We start from the raw sequence: 18,335 nt of genomic DNA on the forward strand, positions 1-18,335 counted from the left end.
TATGTTGTTTTATTCAATTGAAATGGCATGGTATATCCATGTAGTATGTAACAAAGTCAAACTGATATTTTTTATAAAATTTTGAAAAAGCCTGTGTTAAAACAGGCCTATCATTTTTTGAGGTGTAAAAATGAACACTCACAAGTTTCCAATACTAACGTCTGTTCGGATATTCGAATATCCATGCACATCCCTAGCGTAAGGTTATGCCTACGCATTTTATTCAAGCCCAAGTCATCCCAGAAAAACCACCCGGAATAGAACCAGCTTTGTGTTACTAGTGAAAGAGTACGTCTGTCCGTCTTCCCTTCTGTAGCAGGCCGATCAGTTGTGCAGTGGCCCAATCCCAGAGGCCAGGCAGAGGATTGGAGATCTTTTTCGAGCAGCTATAAATCTCACGTCATGCCTAATCAAACATGGTGTGTGTGTAATCTGGTTTATAGGGCTTTATCCCTTCCCATGCGTAGACATGTAATACATCCCACACACAGAGATAACAGAGGTCACAAAGGTCATGACCTAGGCCAGTTGTAGGAGCGGGGAATGGAAAATATAAATAACCGACCCAGCATAGTACAGCTCGGGACTTAAAAGGAAAGATTCACCCATTTTGAATGCTATATTGCTTTTGTGCATCTCTGAGCGATGTTCAATCGATTCCAGGGTCATTTCATGGTTTCATGTGTATCTGAGTAATTGCCATTCAAAGCAGGCAGAAATCTGGTATTAGGTAGCACTGTGATAAAGTCGCTCCGACTACACTGGAAGTTAACAGGAATACGACTTTTAGATCGCGAAAAGAGTCTATCATACATGCTAGATTTCAATACTGGTGTCATAACGCGGGAGGTTGTCTTCTCTGGAATGAGGGCCCAACACATTTCTCCTATTTGTCGAACTCTTAAGTCCAGGGTGCATTGCATGGAGCCTTTGCATTGCCGCTGTGAACATCAGACTCCACTCTGCGAGGCACATCAATCTGCAGGTTGAACATGGTGAGATTGTAGACTCCTAAATTGATAGTGCAGTTTGTTCAGGCGATTTTACAGCCAACTACCTACTTCACATGCTGAAACGTACTTGTATTATTGTACGTAGCTACCCAGCAAGCCGACAGACAGCATTACATGGGTTTTGTAGTCGACTTGAGCCGCAACAGATTTCCACATGTTGCTACCAACATTATGACAAAATGAAACATTTGTTCACAACAAAAATAGTTTTCACATGTGTAATATAACTCTGTAAATTACAGGAATGGGTGGTTTTGAATACATTTTTCCTTTAAAGCTGGAATATGTAACTTTTTGGGCTTCCCAACCAAATTCACATAGAAAGGTGTTATAAATCTGTCACTCTCATTGAAACAAGTCTAAGAAGCAGTAGATCTGTTCTATGTGTGCCATTTCTATGATTCCCATTCTTAAGTTTTGTTTTTGTGTCTTTTACATTCGGTTTTGTACACCAGCTTCAAAACATGTGAAAATACAATATTTCTGGTTATGAAAAATATATTTCACAGCGGTTTAGATGGTACAATGATTCTATACACTATACTTGGTTGTTTTGTCACAAACTGAAATTAGGCATATTCTTAATTTTTGCAAACAGGAAATAGCGGAGCAATTTCTCCATAGTGCTTCTTCAACACTCATCGTCTCACAGGTACTTGGCCACACAAATATTAACTTTACTCCTCATTTCATAAATATCTCCCACCTTGGCATTTCAGAGCCACAGCCAATTAAAAAGAGGCACAGTCGGTTGGTGCCGAACGTTCTGCCGTATTTAGATGAACGAAGGAGAGCGATCTCATTTCCATCGGATATTGTACTTCACCACACCCTATGCCTGTTTCGGTCAGTACATGACCGTTTCCAGCTCAGACGGACAGGAAGAGACCAAAAACAATTGTTCTGATTTAGGCTAGATCTACGTAAGTGACAGAAAAAAAAACAAGCCTTGGGGTGTGGGGCGCGTGGGGGATTTAGTAGAGAAGCTTTGATTTACGTCGACAGGGGGGGGGGGGAAACGATGTTCAAAATCATTCAAATACTTTTCGTCAAAGTCCATGTTTGTTGAACCCCAACCTATCCACAAAACAAAATACCCATCAGCCCCACTGACAAGCCTCTCAATCATTACTTACTGACAGAACATTAAATGGTGCCAGCAACACACTGGGCAGTGTGGCCCTACGGGACATGAACCAACCAACCATCCCAAATACCACCACCCCACCCATCCTCACCAGGGCTTTCCTCTCGCAGAGGGAGTAGACGGCCTCCAGGCTGGGGTCAGAGTGCATGGGGTGGGAGTACATCCTGTGTTCGAATGCCTCCACCTTCTGGATGACCTTCTTCAGGCCCGGGTCCTTAATGCCCATGTCATCGATGGGGTCCAGAAGGGGGACGCCGTCCGGGAACCTCTTCTGCACCTCCTGTGTGGTGGAGACGGGACCAGAGAATGATCCATGATCACCGTTGACAAAGAGATGTATTCTATCTACAGTACTAGTCAAATGTTTGGACACCTACTCATTCAAGGTTTTTCCTTTATTTGTACTATTTTCTACATTGTAGAATAATAGTGAAGACTAACACATATGGAATCATGTAGTAACCAAAATGTTTATCATGGTGTTGTGTCCTCCAGGAATGCAAACTGGTGAGGGCCCAAAAAGGTGATCATTGTTTTGCACGAAAAAAAAGAAAATAAAAATGTGCCTATTTTCAGAGTTGGGTTGTCACAATACCAACATTGTACTAATGATGTGATACCAGGCCAAGTATCACGATACCGAGAAGTATTTTGATACCACAGGGTTCTCACCTGTATGGATTTGAGCATGCTCTGTCGGTTGTCATAAGGCCGCAGGTCTTTGGGGCTGCAGAGGCGAACTGAACTGATGGAGGTCAGGAGGTGGAGCATCACAGGAACCACCTGATCAGAAGCAATACAAAATGATACGTATATTAGTTTATGCATACAGTTACAATACAAACATATACGTATCTATTTACTTAGTATCAAACATTGTAGCTGTCATCATAGCCATCATCATTGACTGACGCAGGAGATCCTGAACACTAACTAAATGGGGTTTTAAATGCATATACAGAACTAAGACACAATTCTGTCTGCTGCTATGTCTACGGGATCTGTATATTGGCACAAACTGCAGAACACCTGATTCAACTAATCAACCTCTCCATTTAAATCAAATTTGATCCCCTAGTCTGTACTTTTTAATGCCAGAAAGGCCACTGGATATTGGTCTGCAGATCCCTCCAGTCCACACACTGCCAGATAGACGGCACAGGCTACAGAGGAGCTAGAAGAGCTTGGGGAGAGAGGGACTTTGCCGTACTTTGACAGTGAAGGGGAAGATATGAGGGAGAGAGTGGGGAGAGAAAGAGAGGCTTTGCTTTGACAGAGGGATTCGTCGTAACGCGTTTAACAGGAGCGAGCCCAGAAAGCAGGGCCAGACAGCATTTCAGCTAGAGTTTAAAGGCTCCTCTGAGATATGGAAGAATAATACGAGACAAGAGACAGGCAGGCAGCTAAAGTCATCTAGATCTAGACAGAGCTCACAGAGTAGTTTAGGACAGGAGGACTGCACTAAATAACAAGACAGAATCTAAAAGGACTAGTGCAACATGGAGGAAACGTGCATAGGCAGCAAAAGAAGCAGCAGTTTTAATGCATGGTACTTGGCAAACTTGGGTTCAAATACTATTTGAAGTCTTTCAAATACTTTGAGCGTTCGATTTAGCCTGCCTGGAGTGCCAATGTGGGCGAGTGTTGTAGTTGGGAGTTCTCTATTGGTTCCATTGCAACAGGCAAGCTCAATCATGCACAGATACAGTATTTGAAATTATTCAAACAGTATTTGAACCCAGGTCTGGTGGTATTTGGGTAGAAGACAGCCGATATAGTGAGAAGGGGAGACAGAGAGAGCAAGGGGGATATGGGATATATATGAGAGAGGGAGAGAGAAAGAGAGAGGGATGAAATCAGATTTTTTTTAAGCGTCTGTACCCATATGAACATAAACTAAGACAGAGAGTGTGTGTGTGTGTGTGTGTGTGTGTGTGTGTGTGTGTGTGTGTGTGTGTGTGTGTGTGTGTGTGCGTGCGTGGATACGAACCTAAACTGAGAGAAGTCTCAAAGTTTAAATGGTGTTTATATTATATGAAGGGTTACAAAACCAAAGGAAAATAAATAAATGTTTTAAACGAGGGGCATCGATCCCGACCACACCATTCACGGTGTTTCAATGTGAGCATGAAGAGACGGTATAAGACAACTAATGACATAGCATACAAGCGAATTCCTCCTGAAAACAGAGATATAATATGTGTTCCATTTCATTACGTGGTTGTTGCTTTAAGTTAAAGGGACGCTCCAGGACACAGCACAGCAACAGTTTCCCCATTAACGACTTGGCAGTGTTTGATTTCCTTCAGGCTCAAGGACAGTTACAGTGTAGTAACCCCTCCCATAAATTACTTGTGTGTGTGGTCTACATTCTAGAAAGAACCACTTCAATGTTGGATTCCATCCTGCGGCAGACCACCAAACCAGGAGTACATAGTGTCCAGTGATATTATTGTATCACAGCATTGCATTGGCTATATCTGAACTTGTAAACCATCAGGTCTTTTGACTCTGTGTGAGGCCATATAGGGTCAAAAGTAGTGCACTAGGGCAGTGGTTCCCCCCTTCCATCATTGGGGAACATCCCACACCTTGATCCCCCTGCATTTCTATACATTTCACCATGGGGTGGATTTTTCCTGCAATTCTACACATTTTGCCATGTCTAATGTGATGTCGGAGCGACTCAAACATTACAATATCTATGAGCAAAAAAAAACAAGCTAAAAACTTGAAGCTGACATGGGCTAGATCTGGGCATTTGTGACAAGTTATAAATAGCTCTGCAATTCCCAATAAAAGGTCTACAATACTTAATTTCAAAATTGCACCTTGTGCATTCTACTATTACAACTTAAGAGTAAGTTGAAAGCCTGAGTTCCCTTAAAAAAAAAAAGAAAAAAAAAAAAAAATGGACCACCGCAATAGAGCGCCATTTCTGACGGAGCCACGTCGTCCCCCATCATATGTACCCACCTGCATTTCACCCTTCTCCCCAGCGGCAGCAGGTTTGGCAGCCTCTGTGGCGGTCTTCTTCACACTCTCCTTACTACAGTGGACCAGCACCTCTACCACGTATAGAGGGTCTGCGTCACCCGTAATGGCCTGGAGGGAAACAATCACATACCCTCAACATGGGTGCAATACTAAGCATTATGGGGTAACCTAAAGGACAACAAATGCATAACACAGAGCCCCAAAACACATGCGATAAAAACAAGCTATAACACAAGTTGTATCTACATTGTATTTCGTTTTCAGTACAAAAAAAAGGCAGTTTTCACAGATCCTTTCTGATAACATTCAACATATCAAAATTACCTTGACGTTTGACTTCTTTGAGAAATTAACAACCACGCCCCACCCAAAGTCAGCATCTTCGTTTTTGACCTGGAAAATAGTTCAACATTTTAGGCACGTCTGTACGTACAACAAAACACTCATATTGTTCCTTATCTCAGAAAAACTACGTTGGGGAAAAAAAAAAAAAAATCTGCATAAGCCCTTTTGAACAGCACATGAAGACTAAAGAACGACGGTGTACATGTTGTCTTTGGGCTGTGCTACATTGCAAGTACTTGAGTTGGTGGTATGAGTGGTATTTGGGTCTCTAACCTTGACCAGTCTGCCAGGCTGGAGGAAGGGAAGGCAGTATTTTGGCTTGTGGATGAACTCCTCTATCTCCTTGCTCAGTTTGGCCAGCTGTTGGCGGATCTTATAGTAGGTCACCACACTCTCCTCGTTGGGGATCTCTATGGCGTTGTACATCTCTTCCAGCTTCGCCATCTCTGTGGACATCAGAGGAAAGGCAGTCGTACACATAGAAATAGAATTACTAGAATGGGAACGCACATCACTAGAGTGGGAATTCCGGTATGGAACGAGCAGCTAAAAATAGCAGCTCACACTGATGAATGATATACACAAACTTTCTATTAAATATATTTAATATATTCTATCGCTAAAATTACTGTGTCACAAGCTCGCGGAATCACGGTGATTCTGCCCAAAGTTTTATTTTAAAATGGAGCTCACGGGGTCATTTTCGTTGTTTGGCAAGGACAGAGGATTTGGAATCTGAATCTGCTATTTTTGATACTATACAGACATCAAAAAGTCTTACCTGCCTGTGACTAGGAGTCCCTTTTTGGCACTCCGTTTACCTGCCTGTGTCAATTCCAAGGTGCACTGCTAATCAAATCTAATCTGCTAATCTTTACATACAATTTGACAATTGATAATATTCTCACCCATCAGACTATTGTCAATTTAATCTCGTTTTTAGGCTAACTATTATTATTACATATATATATATATATGTGTGTGTGAAATTAGTTTAGGTGTAGTTTCAAGCTGACTGCCAGTGAATGACTTGCTGTGAATGACAGGCAGGGGGAGAAATGACATGTTCTCTTAAACTGATTGTAACACGTTCTTTTTGTGATATTAAGATTCAAACAATGACAGCGTTTTAAACAGACGCGTTCAGGAAAAGTCAAGAATGGGCAGGGGACATGACTTAAAATGGTCGAGTAATTAAAAAAGTCCATTTGGCTTGAGTCAACATGACACTCTCCTAAAGTTAAGAGGATCAACAATACACCAGCAACTAGGCAACATCAAAACACGTCTTTAGAAAGCTTTACTCGTACTATATTTGACCAAACCAAATCAACAGAACAGTCTACCGAATCAATCCGATCTATTCTCTTGAATAAAGCATGACTAGCGGGGGGGAATTCCCAACCAATGGAGAGGTTGAGAACCAAATACAGGACTGGAGTAGGTAGGCCTGTATTCTGTACTCACTCTCTACGACCCCGGGCACAGCCCTGTAGTGCTGAAACTGGTAGAAAGACTTCTCCAGCATGTACTCCGGGTTGATCTCCTCCACGCGCAGCAGGTTGAGAACCATGTTGTAGGTGAGATGGAAGGCACTGTTCAGAGGGTCTGCCGAGCCCTGCGGAGAGAAAGGAGAAGACAGGAGAGAGATGGTTAGGTTTAGACAGATCGAACGTATTCAGCAGGGTAAGCTCCGGTGGAGCAGGGGAGAGGACGATGGTCATTCAGCTGACTATTCAAAAAGACACACGGTCACGTCATAAGGAAAGCTGAGTAACTCGGTGAATGCATGGGACAAAAGACCCAAGTCATGCTTTTCAATGAGGAACATTGGAATTTCAGATTACCTCATCAATTGAGTGAATTGAAATGGAGTGTTTGGATAACCCTGTCATAAGGACAGCTGAGCAACTCATGGAACAGTTTAACACTTAACAGACCTTGAAATCAGTCAAACATTGTCATCCCGTCCTACTCTGACAAGTCCTCTAGTTAGGGACTGAAACATAAACATGGAGTTTGGAGCTCCCATTAAAATCAGCACAAGCTGATGGTGAGTGACTAAATGTACCAAATTGTGAAATCACATTACGGCAGAAAAGTTATCCATTATCCAAGGAAATGTTTGAGACCACTTGTCGATGTAGCCATGGGCAGTTTGAGTTTCTCAGAATCTTTCTTTCGCAATCAAAACATATCCTTCAGTTGTGTTTTCCAGAAAGCGATTACAAACAGTACAGTAAGAAGATAAATGATATCTACTCCAGCGCAGCCAGATGTCTCATTAAAATACATTTCTGCCATTAATCTGTCATGCGTTCGCCAGTGTTTTCCACAAACACATGAAGTAGCCAGCCAAATAGATAAAGTAGCCAGCCAGGACCCCCCAGGGAGTAAGCCCCCCCCCAGCGGGTTTAAGAATTGTTTGCCAAAACTATTTTTGGTGGCCTCTGGTACCTTCTAATGCCTTGATTCCATCCGAAATACACAGCAAAATGATTGAATACTTTGAGTTGACATCAGACTGGACACATTTTTGTGGTATTGTTTACCATTTCAAATAGTGAAAATGTATGAATTCAGTGTATTGTTAGCTTTTTTGGATTTGTCTAGGCCTGTATGATAAGGACTATTTTCTAAGTAAGAAAAAAAAGTAAACTTTTGTATTTATTTTTACATTTAACCCGTCGTCTCTTGAAATTAAAGTATTTTACCACAATGTATGAATTGCCACAATGTTTGTTCTTCAAATTATGCATTTTATTAAAACAGAATAGCCCAAACTATCTTGAAAAAAATTTTTATTTGAAAATTGAAAATAAAATAGAATTGTGTGATGGGCACCTTTTCTAATGGAGAAATGGGTCTCGAGCAGATGTTCAATTAAGTTCTGGGTCCATACATGTTAAGAGATAGAACAACAGTTAAATTAGTGAAAGAATTTCAACTAGTTGTGTGCAACTTTGGGAATGGCAGAATGTCATTTATAAAAATGTAAAAAAATGTTTTTTTAAGAATCTTGTAAGAGAGTTTGCTGACTTCCCCAGGCTTCGAGCTTCCTTTCAAGAGGCTTTTTCTCAACCATCTGCAATACTGGTATGTTTATAGAACGAAGCAGGTGTTAATCATGAGCTTCGCTACACAGAAAGCAGCAGTTGACTACTCCGACACGGATTAAATGAATTAGATAGATCAATTATCTTTGAAAATACCATATAAGAAACATTCACTTTTAACACAATTCAATCCATTTTCTTTTATGATATTTTGTACCAGAGTGAGGCTATTGCTCTACTAGCCTAACAATTTATCTGCGGATAATCGCCAAAAAGCCTACCCGTATGCAAATTAGGGAACCAAATAAATGGCTCTCTTACCAATGGGATTCGGTAGGCTGACAAGTCACTCACTTTAACGTCACTGCCTGGCAAGTCCTGATGGACTTCAGATTGAAAATACAAAACGAGAGCTTTAGTTGACTTGTCCCGATGCGATACCATGGACATGTAAACTAAGTTAAATTATTTATAAATGGCAAGGATATGACATCGACCTCAGTCAGTTCGACACCTTTTACAAACTAAAGCTTGCTGTTCGTCCAAGTACAGTAATAGCCTACGCACCAGTACTTGGTGGCTGCATACGAAACACACGAAAGAAAATAAAATGGTGCCAGAAAATAGGCTAAGTGGATTTTGACTCATCGTTCCCACATTATATGGGACGTGCAAATTGACTCACAGACGAAGGAGCATCATGCTCTCCCCCTCCGTGTAAAGAAATTTGAGTTTAACCACCACAGTGTCAACAAACACACCCAGGTACCAGGAGGAACAGACAGCCGACTGTCAAACCATCAGTGTTTCCCTGTCATCGCTCACTTTGTGACTGACAGGCGCCTGTCCTATCTATAAAATCGCACATTCTCGCAGGAGAGGGCTCTGCAGACTTATTTTCTAACTATGAATTAACTAGGCGACTTTTCAATTCGCATCACTTATTTTAGCAGGTGGCTCAGCGGAGTTATTTTCTGAAAAAATTGCCTAGTTAATTTAAGTGGAAAAAGTATCTGGCTGAAAATGATTGTGTAACCGGCTGTATAGCCGACAGTGGAAAGGAGGAAAACACTGGTTAAGACCAAGATTAACTGCCCTTTTGTCTGTGAAAGATGGTGTTGCTCAAGCCTCAATGGGCTTCAACCCAGGGCCAAAGACACAAGGGACCAGGAAGAGACGGAGGACAGACTGTTCCCCAGAGAGAACCTCTACACTACAGAACCACCTAAATGGAAAGAAAGGTTTGCGCTTTGGGATTTCAGGCTTGCAAGCCAGTTAACCAAACCAAGGATCCAAGGGTCCAACGGGTCCCTGATTGTGTTAAGACACCCTAAAGACTTGAGGTTTGAACGTGAGAGTCAGTTAATCAAACCAAGAGCCGATAGATGCCTGATTATATCAAGACTAAGGACTCCCTATAGGTTAGGAGAAGTGTTTGGCTGCGGCTGAGTGAGTGTGTACTTGCAAATGACCTGAAGGTCAGGAATGAGCTACAGTTTAGGGGAAGTGTTTTTCTACACAGGCATGTCTATCTGTCCTTGTCTCTCTCTGTGTGTGCGTGTAAATGACCCGAGGGTCGGGAAGTAGCTCTGTGACCCAGTAGAGAACCCCAAAACGACCGACTCACTCCATTACTGCGACTCAGGAGAATATCAGGGCTCTTGGCTCAGGTTGTGCTTGTAAACCCCTGCCCTCTCTACTCCACCGCTGTGCAATCATTCATAGAGCCTGTACGTCACCCGGACAGTGTGTGGAGGGGAGGACTACGTCGTTTTAAAAACACCAGGGGAGATGTCTTGGCCCGAGAACCATTGTGAGATCATCCCAGCAGGGGATAGGATTAGTGCAAGATTCTAGAGTAACTGATCTGGTGCTGAAAGTGTTTTACAACTGGACTATTAGGTGTTCTGGGACTCGTATAGTGTACATACTAAGACGCGTTCTATAACCCCTAAATAAAAGATGATATCAGATCAATGCCAACACTGCAGGCATCCCAATCATTCATGTGTGTATTGACATTCTGTACACACACGGAGAAAAGTTATGAGGATGATCCTTCTGTGTGAAAATGACACACATACAGCTGTTATTCAAAGCCCCAGTGTGCAGTCTGTGTTTAGTCAGTACCTTAAGCAGCTGTTTCCCAATTGCAGGGCTCATCTTGTCATCCACCATGAAGATGACGATACCCCTCTCATCCATCCCTCTCCTGCCAGCTCGACCGGACATCTGGATATACTCACCAGACGTGATCTAACACAGAGAGAGAGAGCGAGAGCACAGCACATTAATATTGTCACTAATAATAGTCACAGCTGTCAAAACACACATGCTTGCTCGCTCACAGACACACAAATAGCAGCCACGTCAATATTCACACATGCATGGACATCTTTTGCGTGGGAGAAGTAGTTCAGAAATGTGGAGCTAGTACCAATGACAGAAGTTAAACTATTTTGGCCTAATCGTCATTAGAAATGTGTACGGAATCAGATTAATTTACTCAAATAAGGCCAATTCTCTTTTAGATGTCAAATGCATTCCTCTGAAACAAAGCCAGAACAGTGAGTGGAGGTTTGTTCCTAAAGCTAGACTGTTTAGTGTAGATGAAGGGAGAGGAAACACCGGATTGTGTCAAGAACTGCACTGCTGCTGGGTTGTTTAAACTCAACAGTTTCCCGTGTGGGGCGGCAGGTAGCCTAGAGCGTTGGGCGAGTAACCGAAAGGTTGCTGGATCGAATCCCAGAGCTGACAAGGTAAAAATCTGTTGTTCTGCCCCTGAACAAGGCAGTTAACCCACTGTTCCCCGGTAGGCCGTCGTCATTGTAAATAAGAATTTGTTCTTAACTGACTTGCCTAGCTAAGTAAAGGTTAAATACATTAATAAAATATAACCACTGAAAGGACATCAAGCCAACTTGACAACTGTGGGAAGCATTGGACATAACATGGGCCAGCATCCCTGTGGAACACTTTCGACACCTTGTAGAGTGTGTGTGTGTGTGTGTGTGTGTGTGTGTGTGTGTGTGTGTGTGTATTAAGGTGTTAAGTTTTGTACACACACAACCAGTCAAAAGTTTACACATTGTCATTCAAGGCTTTTTCAAAATGTGTATATATATTTTTTTACATTGTATAATAATACTGAAGACATCAAAACTATGAAATAACACATATGGAATAATGTAGTAACCCAAAAAAAGTGTTAAACAAAAAATATTTTATATTTGAGATTCTTCAAAGTAGTTGCTTGACAGCTTGGCATTCTCTCAACCACCTTCCTGAGGTAGTTAACTGGAATGCATTTACATTAACAGGTGTGCTTTGTTAAAAGTAAATTAGTGGAATTGCTTTCCTTCTTAATGCGTTTGAGCCAATCAGTTGTCGAGGTGGTATACAGAAGACAGCCCTATTTGGTAAAAGACCAAGTCCATATTATGGCAAGAAGAGCTCAAATTAGCAAAGAGAAACAACAGGCCATAATTACTTTAAGACATGAAGGTCAGTCAATATGGAACATTTCAAGAACTTTTAAAAGTGCAGTTGCAAAAACCATCAAGTGCTATGATGAAACTGGCTCTCATGAGGACTGCTACAGGAAAGTAAGACCCACAGTTACCTCTGCTGCAGAGAATAGGTTCATTAGAGTTAACTGCACCTCAGAAATTGCAGCCCAAATAAATTCTTCAGAGTTCAAGTAACACACAACTGTTCAAAGGAGACTGTGAATCAGGCCTTCATGGTCAAATTGTTGCAAAGAAACCACTACTAAAAGACACCAATACAAAGAAGAGACTTGCTTGGGCCAAGAAACACGAGCAATGGGCATTAGACCGGTGGAAATCTGGCCTTTGGTCTGATGAGTCCAAAATTGAGATTTTTGGTTCCAACCGCCGTGTCTTTGTGAGACGCAGAGTAGGTGAAGGGATGATATCCGCATCTGTGGTTCCCACCGTGAAGCATGGAGGAGGAGGTGTGATGGTGCTTTGCTGGTGACACAGCCTGTGATTTATTTAGAATTCAAGGCACACGTAACCAGCATGGCTACCACAGCATTCTGTAGAGATACGCCATCCCATCTGGTTTGCGCTTAGCGTGACTATCATTCGTTTTTCAACAGGACAATGACCCAACACACCTCCAGGCTGCGTAAGGGCTATTTGACCAAGAAGGATCACCTTCCAACAGGACAACGACCCTAAGCACACAGCAAAGACAACTCAGGAGTGGTGTCCTTGAGTGGCCCAGCCAGAGCCCCGACTTAAACCCCATCAAACATCTCTGGAGGGACTGAAAAATAGGTGTGCAGCAACGCTCCCCATCCAACCTAACAGAGCTTGAGAGAATCTGCAGAGAATAAAGTCCTGATTAAAGGGTCTGAACGCTTCTGCAAATGTTATCTTTTTATTTTATTTTATAAATTTGCGGGGTATTGTGTGTACACTGAGGGAAAGAAACAATACATTTTAGAATAAGTCTGTACTGTAACAAAATGTAGTAAAAGTAAAGGGGTCTGAATACTTTCTGAATGCATTGCGTGTGTGTATAATTCTTCTTATATTAAATGTTATACCGGTTATGACGGTTATTTTATGGTCACAACGGTCGTCATCCATAACCGTAGGTTATACGGTAATTGTGCCAGCACTAGTTGCAACGTGCACAAACACCTCTTCAGAACATTAACATGGAGAAGAGCTGCAATGGCTTGATTTGCCAATTGGTTTATAAACCCTCTGCTTTACTAAAGCTGCCTGCCACACATGGCACTGATTTAAAAATCACCAGATTCCATTTGGTCTCGGACTTATAAACATTACTGGCTCTGCCACGAACGAGCTAATCCAAACAGTTTCTTTTATGCCTTTGTCAAGCAGATTCAACTCTAATCTCTTGGGCATTTACGGTGCTCTACAACATTTGGTCCCGTGTTTAACACTGGCACGGGGCTCGACTCTCTCCTTACATCTCTGCGAGACTCGCACACACCATGACAGAGCCAGAGGAGAGCTAAGAGGGGGCAGTCACCCCGTGAAGGGGCCTTGGATCTCTCCCTTTTGCTTTGTGATGGAGGGAGGGAGAGAGAGGAGGGAGAAAGGCCTTGACTGCATGCGTGGTGTTCTGGCATCAGTTCTCCCACACCAGATGTTCCTCGTAAGCCTCTTGGACAACCGCTTCCTTTTTCTCTCTCCCACCCTTTATCAAGCAAGCAATCGCTCTCCTCGCTCTTTCTCTCTCCCCATCCCCGAGCCAAAGGGGTAATAATCCAGCCCTTTTATTCCCAACAGCTTGATTCACAACCAGTCCTGTGACCCCCAGCTCCTCACATAAACAAGACGTGGCTGTTTATCTTTGTCATAGCTACCATGGCTTTATAAAAGGCGTCACACAAACACGCAGCGAAAATGATGAGGAAGCCTCAAGGTGAAAAGTCAGACAGAGAGAGCTCTGCACTACATCAAGTTATAACCCTGGGTTCATCTGTCGGTCTGGTTGCAACATAGCAGGGATTACCCAGATTGAAACACGTGTACTGTGTTTATCCAAACCTAATGATGGCTATTAATCATTCCAGGGAGTGATGAAACTAGGGCTGTGGCGGTAATTAAATTGTCCGACGGTGATTGTCAAGCAAATAACTCTCAAACACATTTAGCATCTCCTGGCTTCCACGTATAGCCTATAAGCCACTGATGCAGACCTTTGAAACATCTACATTTTAAAAAGTCTAATAAATTAAATCCATCACAATAAAGCCATAATTTATTTTAGACATGTCTAAAGAAACATGATATAAAGAAAATATAGTCTACTTCAGAAGAACAGAATAGCATACTCTGCGTTGTCCTGATGTTAGGTCCTGATCTGGCTATGGGCTACACTAATTTGGCAGACGATGTGCTTAGAATTCCTTGGCATTATTTTATAGTATGAAGAATACAATTGAATATAGCTGAATAAAACAGGATATTTTCTCCAAAATATTTGAGGGAGTGTGCACATGCGGCTGGCTATTCTGTGTTGAGCGATTAACAAAGAAACAGGATCTCCTGTAGGCTTAATTTGGAGTTACTCCCGGCTGGGCACACCAAAACACAACTCTTACATGGCTCTCAGTCACGTGATCGAGTCTCTCACAGGCTACAAGTGAAGACCGACACATCTGGGACGCAACTGCGCGCGTCCTTATCCAATTCCGAGGTGCATACTGAAGCTATTGGAAGAACTGTCCACATTTAATTTGTCAGCCAACAAGATGAGTTGGCCTAATGAACAGCAAAAGCACTAGCCTATGTCAATCTACTATCCCCCATAGTATTCTATCCTGTGAGAGAAATAAATATTCCAAACAGTCTGACACTTGCACATGCTATAGATCCCAAATTAATAGAAACACTAGCATCTCCGCTTTTTTTTATAGTAATGAGGCTTACGCAACAGATCAGAACATTTAGCTTAAAATGTTGATTAACCATTAGACTATTTGTTCAAATTATAAGCGCAGTAACACGCACACTGCAGTAGGCTGAAAGTGTTCCATTTTAAAAATAAAAGAGCTGCTAGCCAGCACCTCGCCTAAATAGGTGTGCGTTTCCATTAGTGTTCCATTAGCAGGAAAATACCATTCTCAAAAGTGACTACAAATGCGATTATGCATGTAATGCTTTTATTATAAAAGGTGCATTTTTATGGTGAAAATTCTTCCTACAACTCACGCGCTGCTTATGTATGCCAGTTAGGCTCTACACCCGTTGAAAAGTGGAAGAATGCGCTTAATTTTAAGTAGTACTTTGGCCACTTTAGTTGTGATAGAAACGTTGGGCCATATGTTTTGATTCTAATACATTCAAAAGGGTACAAGATGCTAATCTAATGATATGAAAAAAGTTGCATGAAAGTCAAGAGCTCTGCTTTGTTTTTTTGCGCAGGCTGTACACACTTCAACAGTCTCGCATTCTCAATTAGACAAGCACTTGATAATGACTTGTATTTCCCGGTGGCAAATATATCATTCACAAGTGATAGGCTAATATTGTCACCCATCAGACTATTCTTGATTTAATCTGGTCTTTATATATACTAAATAATATACAGTGCCTCAGACCACTGGACTTTTACCACATTTTGTTACGTTAGCCTTATTCTACAATCTATTAATTAAAATCAGCAATCTGCACACATTCACCCCATAATGACAAAGCGAAAACAGGTTTGTAGAAATGTTTGCAAATGTATAAAAAATGAAATATTACATTTACATATGTAATCAGACCCTTTGCAATGAGATTTGAAATTTAACCCAGGTGCATGTTGTTCCCATTGATCATCCTTGAGATGTTTTTACAACTTGAAGTCCAGTAGATTCAATTGATTGGACATGATTTGGAAAGGCACACACCTGTCTATACAAAGTCCCACAGTTGACAGCACATGTCAGAGCAAAAACCAAGCCATGAGGTCAATAGGAATTGTCCGTACAGCTCCGAGACAGGATTGTGTGAAGGCACAAATCTGGGGAAGGGTACCAAAACATTTCCGTAGCATTGAAGGTCCCCAAGGACACAGTGGCCTCCATAATTCTTAAATGGAAGAAGTTTGGAACCACCAAGACTCTTCCTAGAGCTGGCCGCCCGGCCAATCTCTGTGGAGATAGGAGAACCTTCCAGAAGGACAACTATCTCTGCAACACTCCACCAATCAGGCCTTTATGGTAGAGTGGCCAGACGGAAGCCACTCCTCAGTAAAAGGCACATGACAGCTCGCTTGGAGTTTGCCAAAAGGCACCTAAAGACTCTCAGACCATGAGAAACAAGATTCTCTGGTCTGATGAAACCAAGATTGAACTCTTTGGCCTGAAGTGTCACGTCTGGAGGAAACCTGGCACCATCCCTATGGTGAAGCATGGTGGTGGCAGCATCTTGCTGTGGGTATGTCTTTCAGCAGCAGGGACTGGGAGAATAGTCAGAATCGACTGAAAAATGAACGGAGCAAAGTACAGAGAGATCCTTGATGAAAACCTGCTCCAGAGTGCTCAGGACCTCAGACTGGGGCGAAGGTTCACCTCCCAACAGGACAACGACCCTAAGCACACAGCCAAGACAACGTAGGAGTGGCTTTGGGACAAGTCTCTGAATGTCCTTGAGCTCCCCAGCCAGAGCCCGGACTTGAACACGATTTATCATCTCTGGAGAGACCTGAAAATAGCTGTGCAGCAATGCTCCCCATCCAACCTGACAGCGCTTGAGAGGATCTGCAGAGAAGAACGGGAGAAAATCCCCAAATACAGGTGTGCCAAGCTTGCAGCGTCACACCCAAGAATAATTGAAGCTGTAATTGCTGCCAAAGGTGCTTCAACAAAGTACTAATGCTAGTACTTTGTACTAAGGCTTATGTAAATGTGATCCGTTTTATTTTTTTTCTAAATTAGAAAAATTTAAAAACAGTTTTTGCTTTGTCATTATGGGGTATTGTGTGTAGATTGATGAAAAAAAAAAAAAAATTAACAATTTTAGATTAAGGCTGTAACCTAACAAAAAGTGGAACAAGTTAAGGGCACTTTCCACACACACTGTATGTGTGAAATTTGTTTTAATTTACAATGAACCATTATCATGCACCTGTCTCAAAATGGGGACAGGGGAAAAAAATACATGACATCTATGCACTTAAATAGCGAATGGAGGACGCTTTTCCCGTGGTTAATTGTCATGCCAGCCAGGTAGGCTATACCCCTGTTGCAAAGAGAAGCAATGTGCTAAACATTAGGTAAGTTGAGAAATATAGTAGACCTAGCCTATAGAAAGCTCAAGGGGTCCTCCTCTTTTTAATAGAGGCCATCACTCTGTTTTCTCCCGCAATTGCATAGCCTATAGAAATGTTACACAACATGAGCTCATGGGCTCTCATGAAGTGTTTGATTAGATTTTCAATAGCGTTTGCATTGATGTCAGAGTGATTAGAGGGACAAGAGTGCTGAGTAGCAGGCAGTTAGCAAGTTTGGTAGGCTACTATTGACCATCAGCAGTTTTTTTTTTACCTTAAATTTAACTAGTCAAGTCAGTTAAGAACAAATTCTTATTTACAATGACGGCCTAGGAACAGCGGGTTAACTGCCTTGCTCAGGGGCAGAACGACAGATTTTTACCCTGTCAGCTCTGGGATTCGATCTAGCAACCTTGCGGTTACTGGCCCAAAGCTAGGGATGTGCATCGTTCCCTTTCAAAACCATTTGATACATATCTATATACACGGGATCTGATAAAGGAACACTGCGTTTTAGTTTAAAACAATCCAGTGTAATTCGGTTTGATTAGAAGAACGAATTGACGAGATTCGGTTCGATATGATTCAATGAGCTAACATTTTCCATTCTACATTAAAATCTGCTGCTGATGGAGATCATGAGTTGCCCCAATTAGCATGTAGGCTATATCCAGATGAGTTGTCTCCCCGGCGGTAGCTAAGGTTACTTTCATTCAGGTAAAACAATTTTCAACAGCGTATATGATTCCAAAACATTACTTAGCAAATTACATTGGTTGTCACTCAACTAATAAAGCCTAATACTGCACAAGCCATTTTACAAACATTTGTATGCTGAAGGTGTGCAAGATACGGAATAGGCCAACCTCATTGGTCAGCGCGAGAAGCTGCTCACAGCACGCAGTTTGACTAGGCCTGGGGTTGTTCGGCATGCAAAATGATTTGTAGATCAATGAGTGTCAACACAATTACATGCTTAGTTCCACACCGAAGGAGAGGATGCAGTTGAGG

The 18,335-nt window shown here is 42.1% G+C and overlaps 1 protein-coding gene across 2 annotated transcripts in view; it reads right to left on the bottom strand.

Annotated features, from left to right (window-relative positions):
- LOC120025488 (exosome RNA helicase MTR4) overlaps window positions 1-18,335 on the bottom strand; it is a 53,850-nt gene that overhangs the window by 18,572 nt on the left and 16,943 nt on the right. For both annotated transcript variants that reach the window (XM_038970049.1, XM_038970050.1), the window contains exons 14-20: window positions 10,689-10,814; window positions 6,970-7,120; window positions 5,776-5,948; window positions 5,482-5,550; window positions 5,137-5,265; window positions 2,833-2,943; window positions 2,252-2,440 (exon numbers count right to left, since the gene is read on the bottom strand). In XM_038970049.1, coding sequence (XP_038825977.1) covers window positions 2,252-2,440; window positions 2,833-2,943; window positions 5,137-5,265; window positions 5,482-5,550; window positions 5,776-5,948; window positions 6,970-7,120; window positions 10,689-10,814 — 948 coding nt within the window. The remainder of the gene's footprint in view (window positions 1-2,251; window positions 2,441-2,832; window positions 2,944-5,136; window positions 5,266-5,481; window positions 5,551-5,775; window positions 5,949-6,969; window positions 7,121-10,688; window positions 10,815-18,335) is intronic.

The sequence above is a fragment of the Salvelinus namaycush genome, chromosome 31 (assembly GCF_016432855.1).
Source record: "Salvelinus namaycush isolate Seneca chromosome 31, SaNama_1.0, whole genome shotgun sequence".
Taxonomy (NCBI): domain Eukaryota; kingdom Metazoa; phylum Chordata; class Actinopteri; order Salmoniformes; family Salmonidae; genus Salvelinus; species Salvelinus namaycush.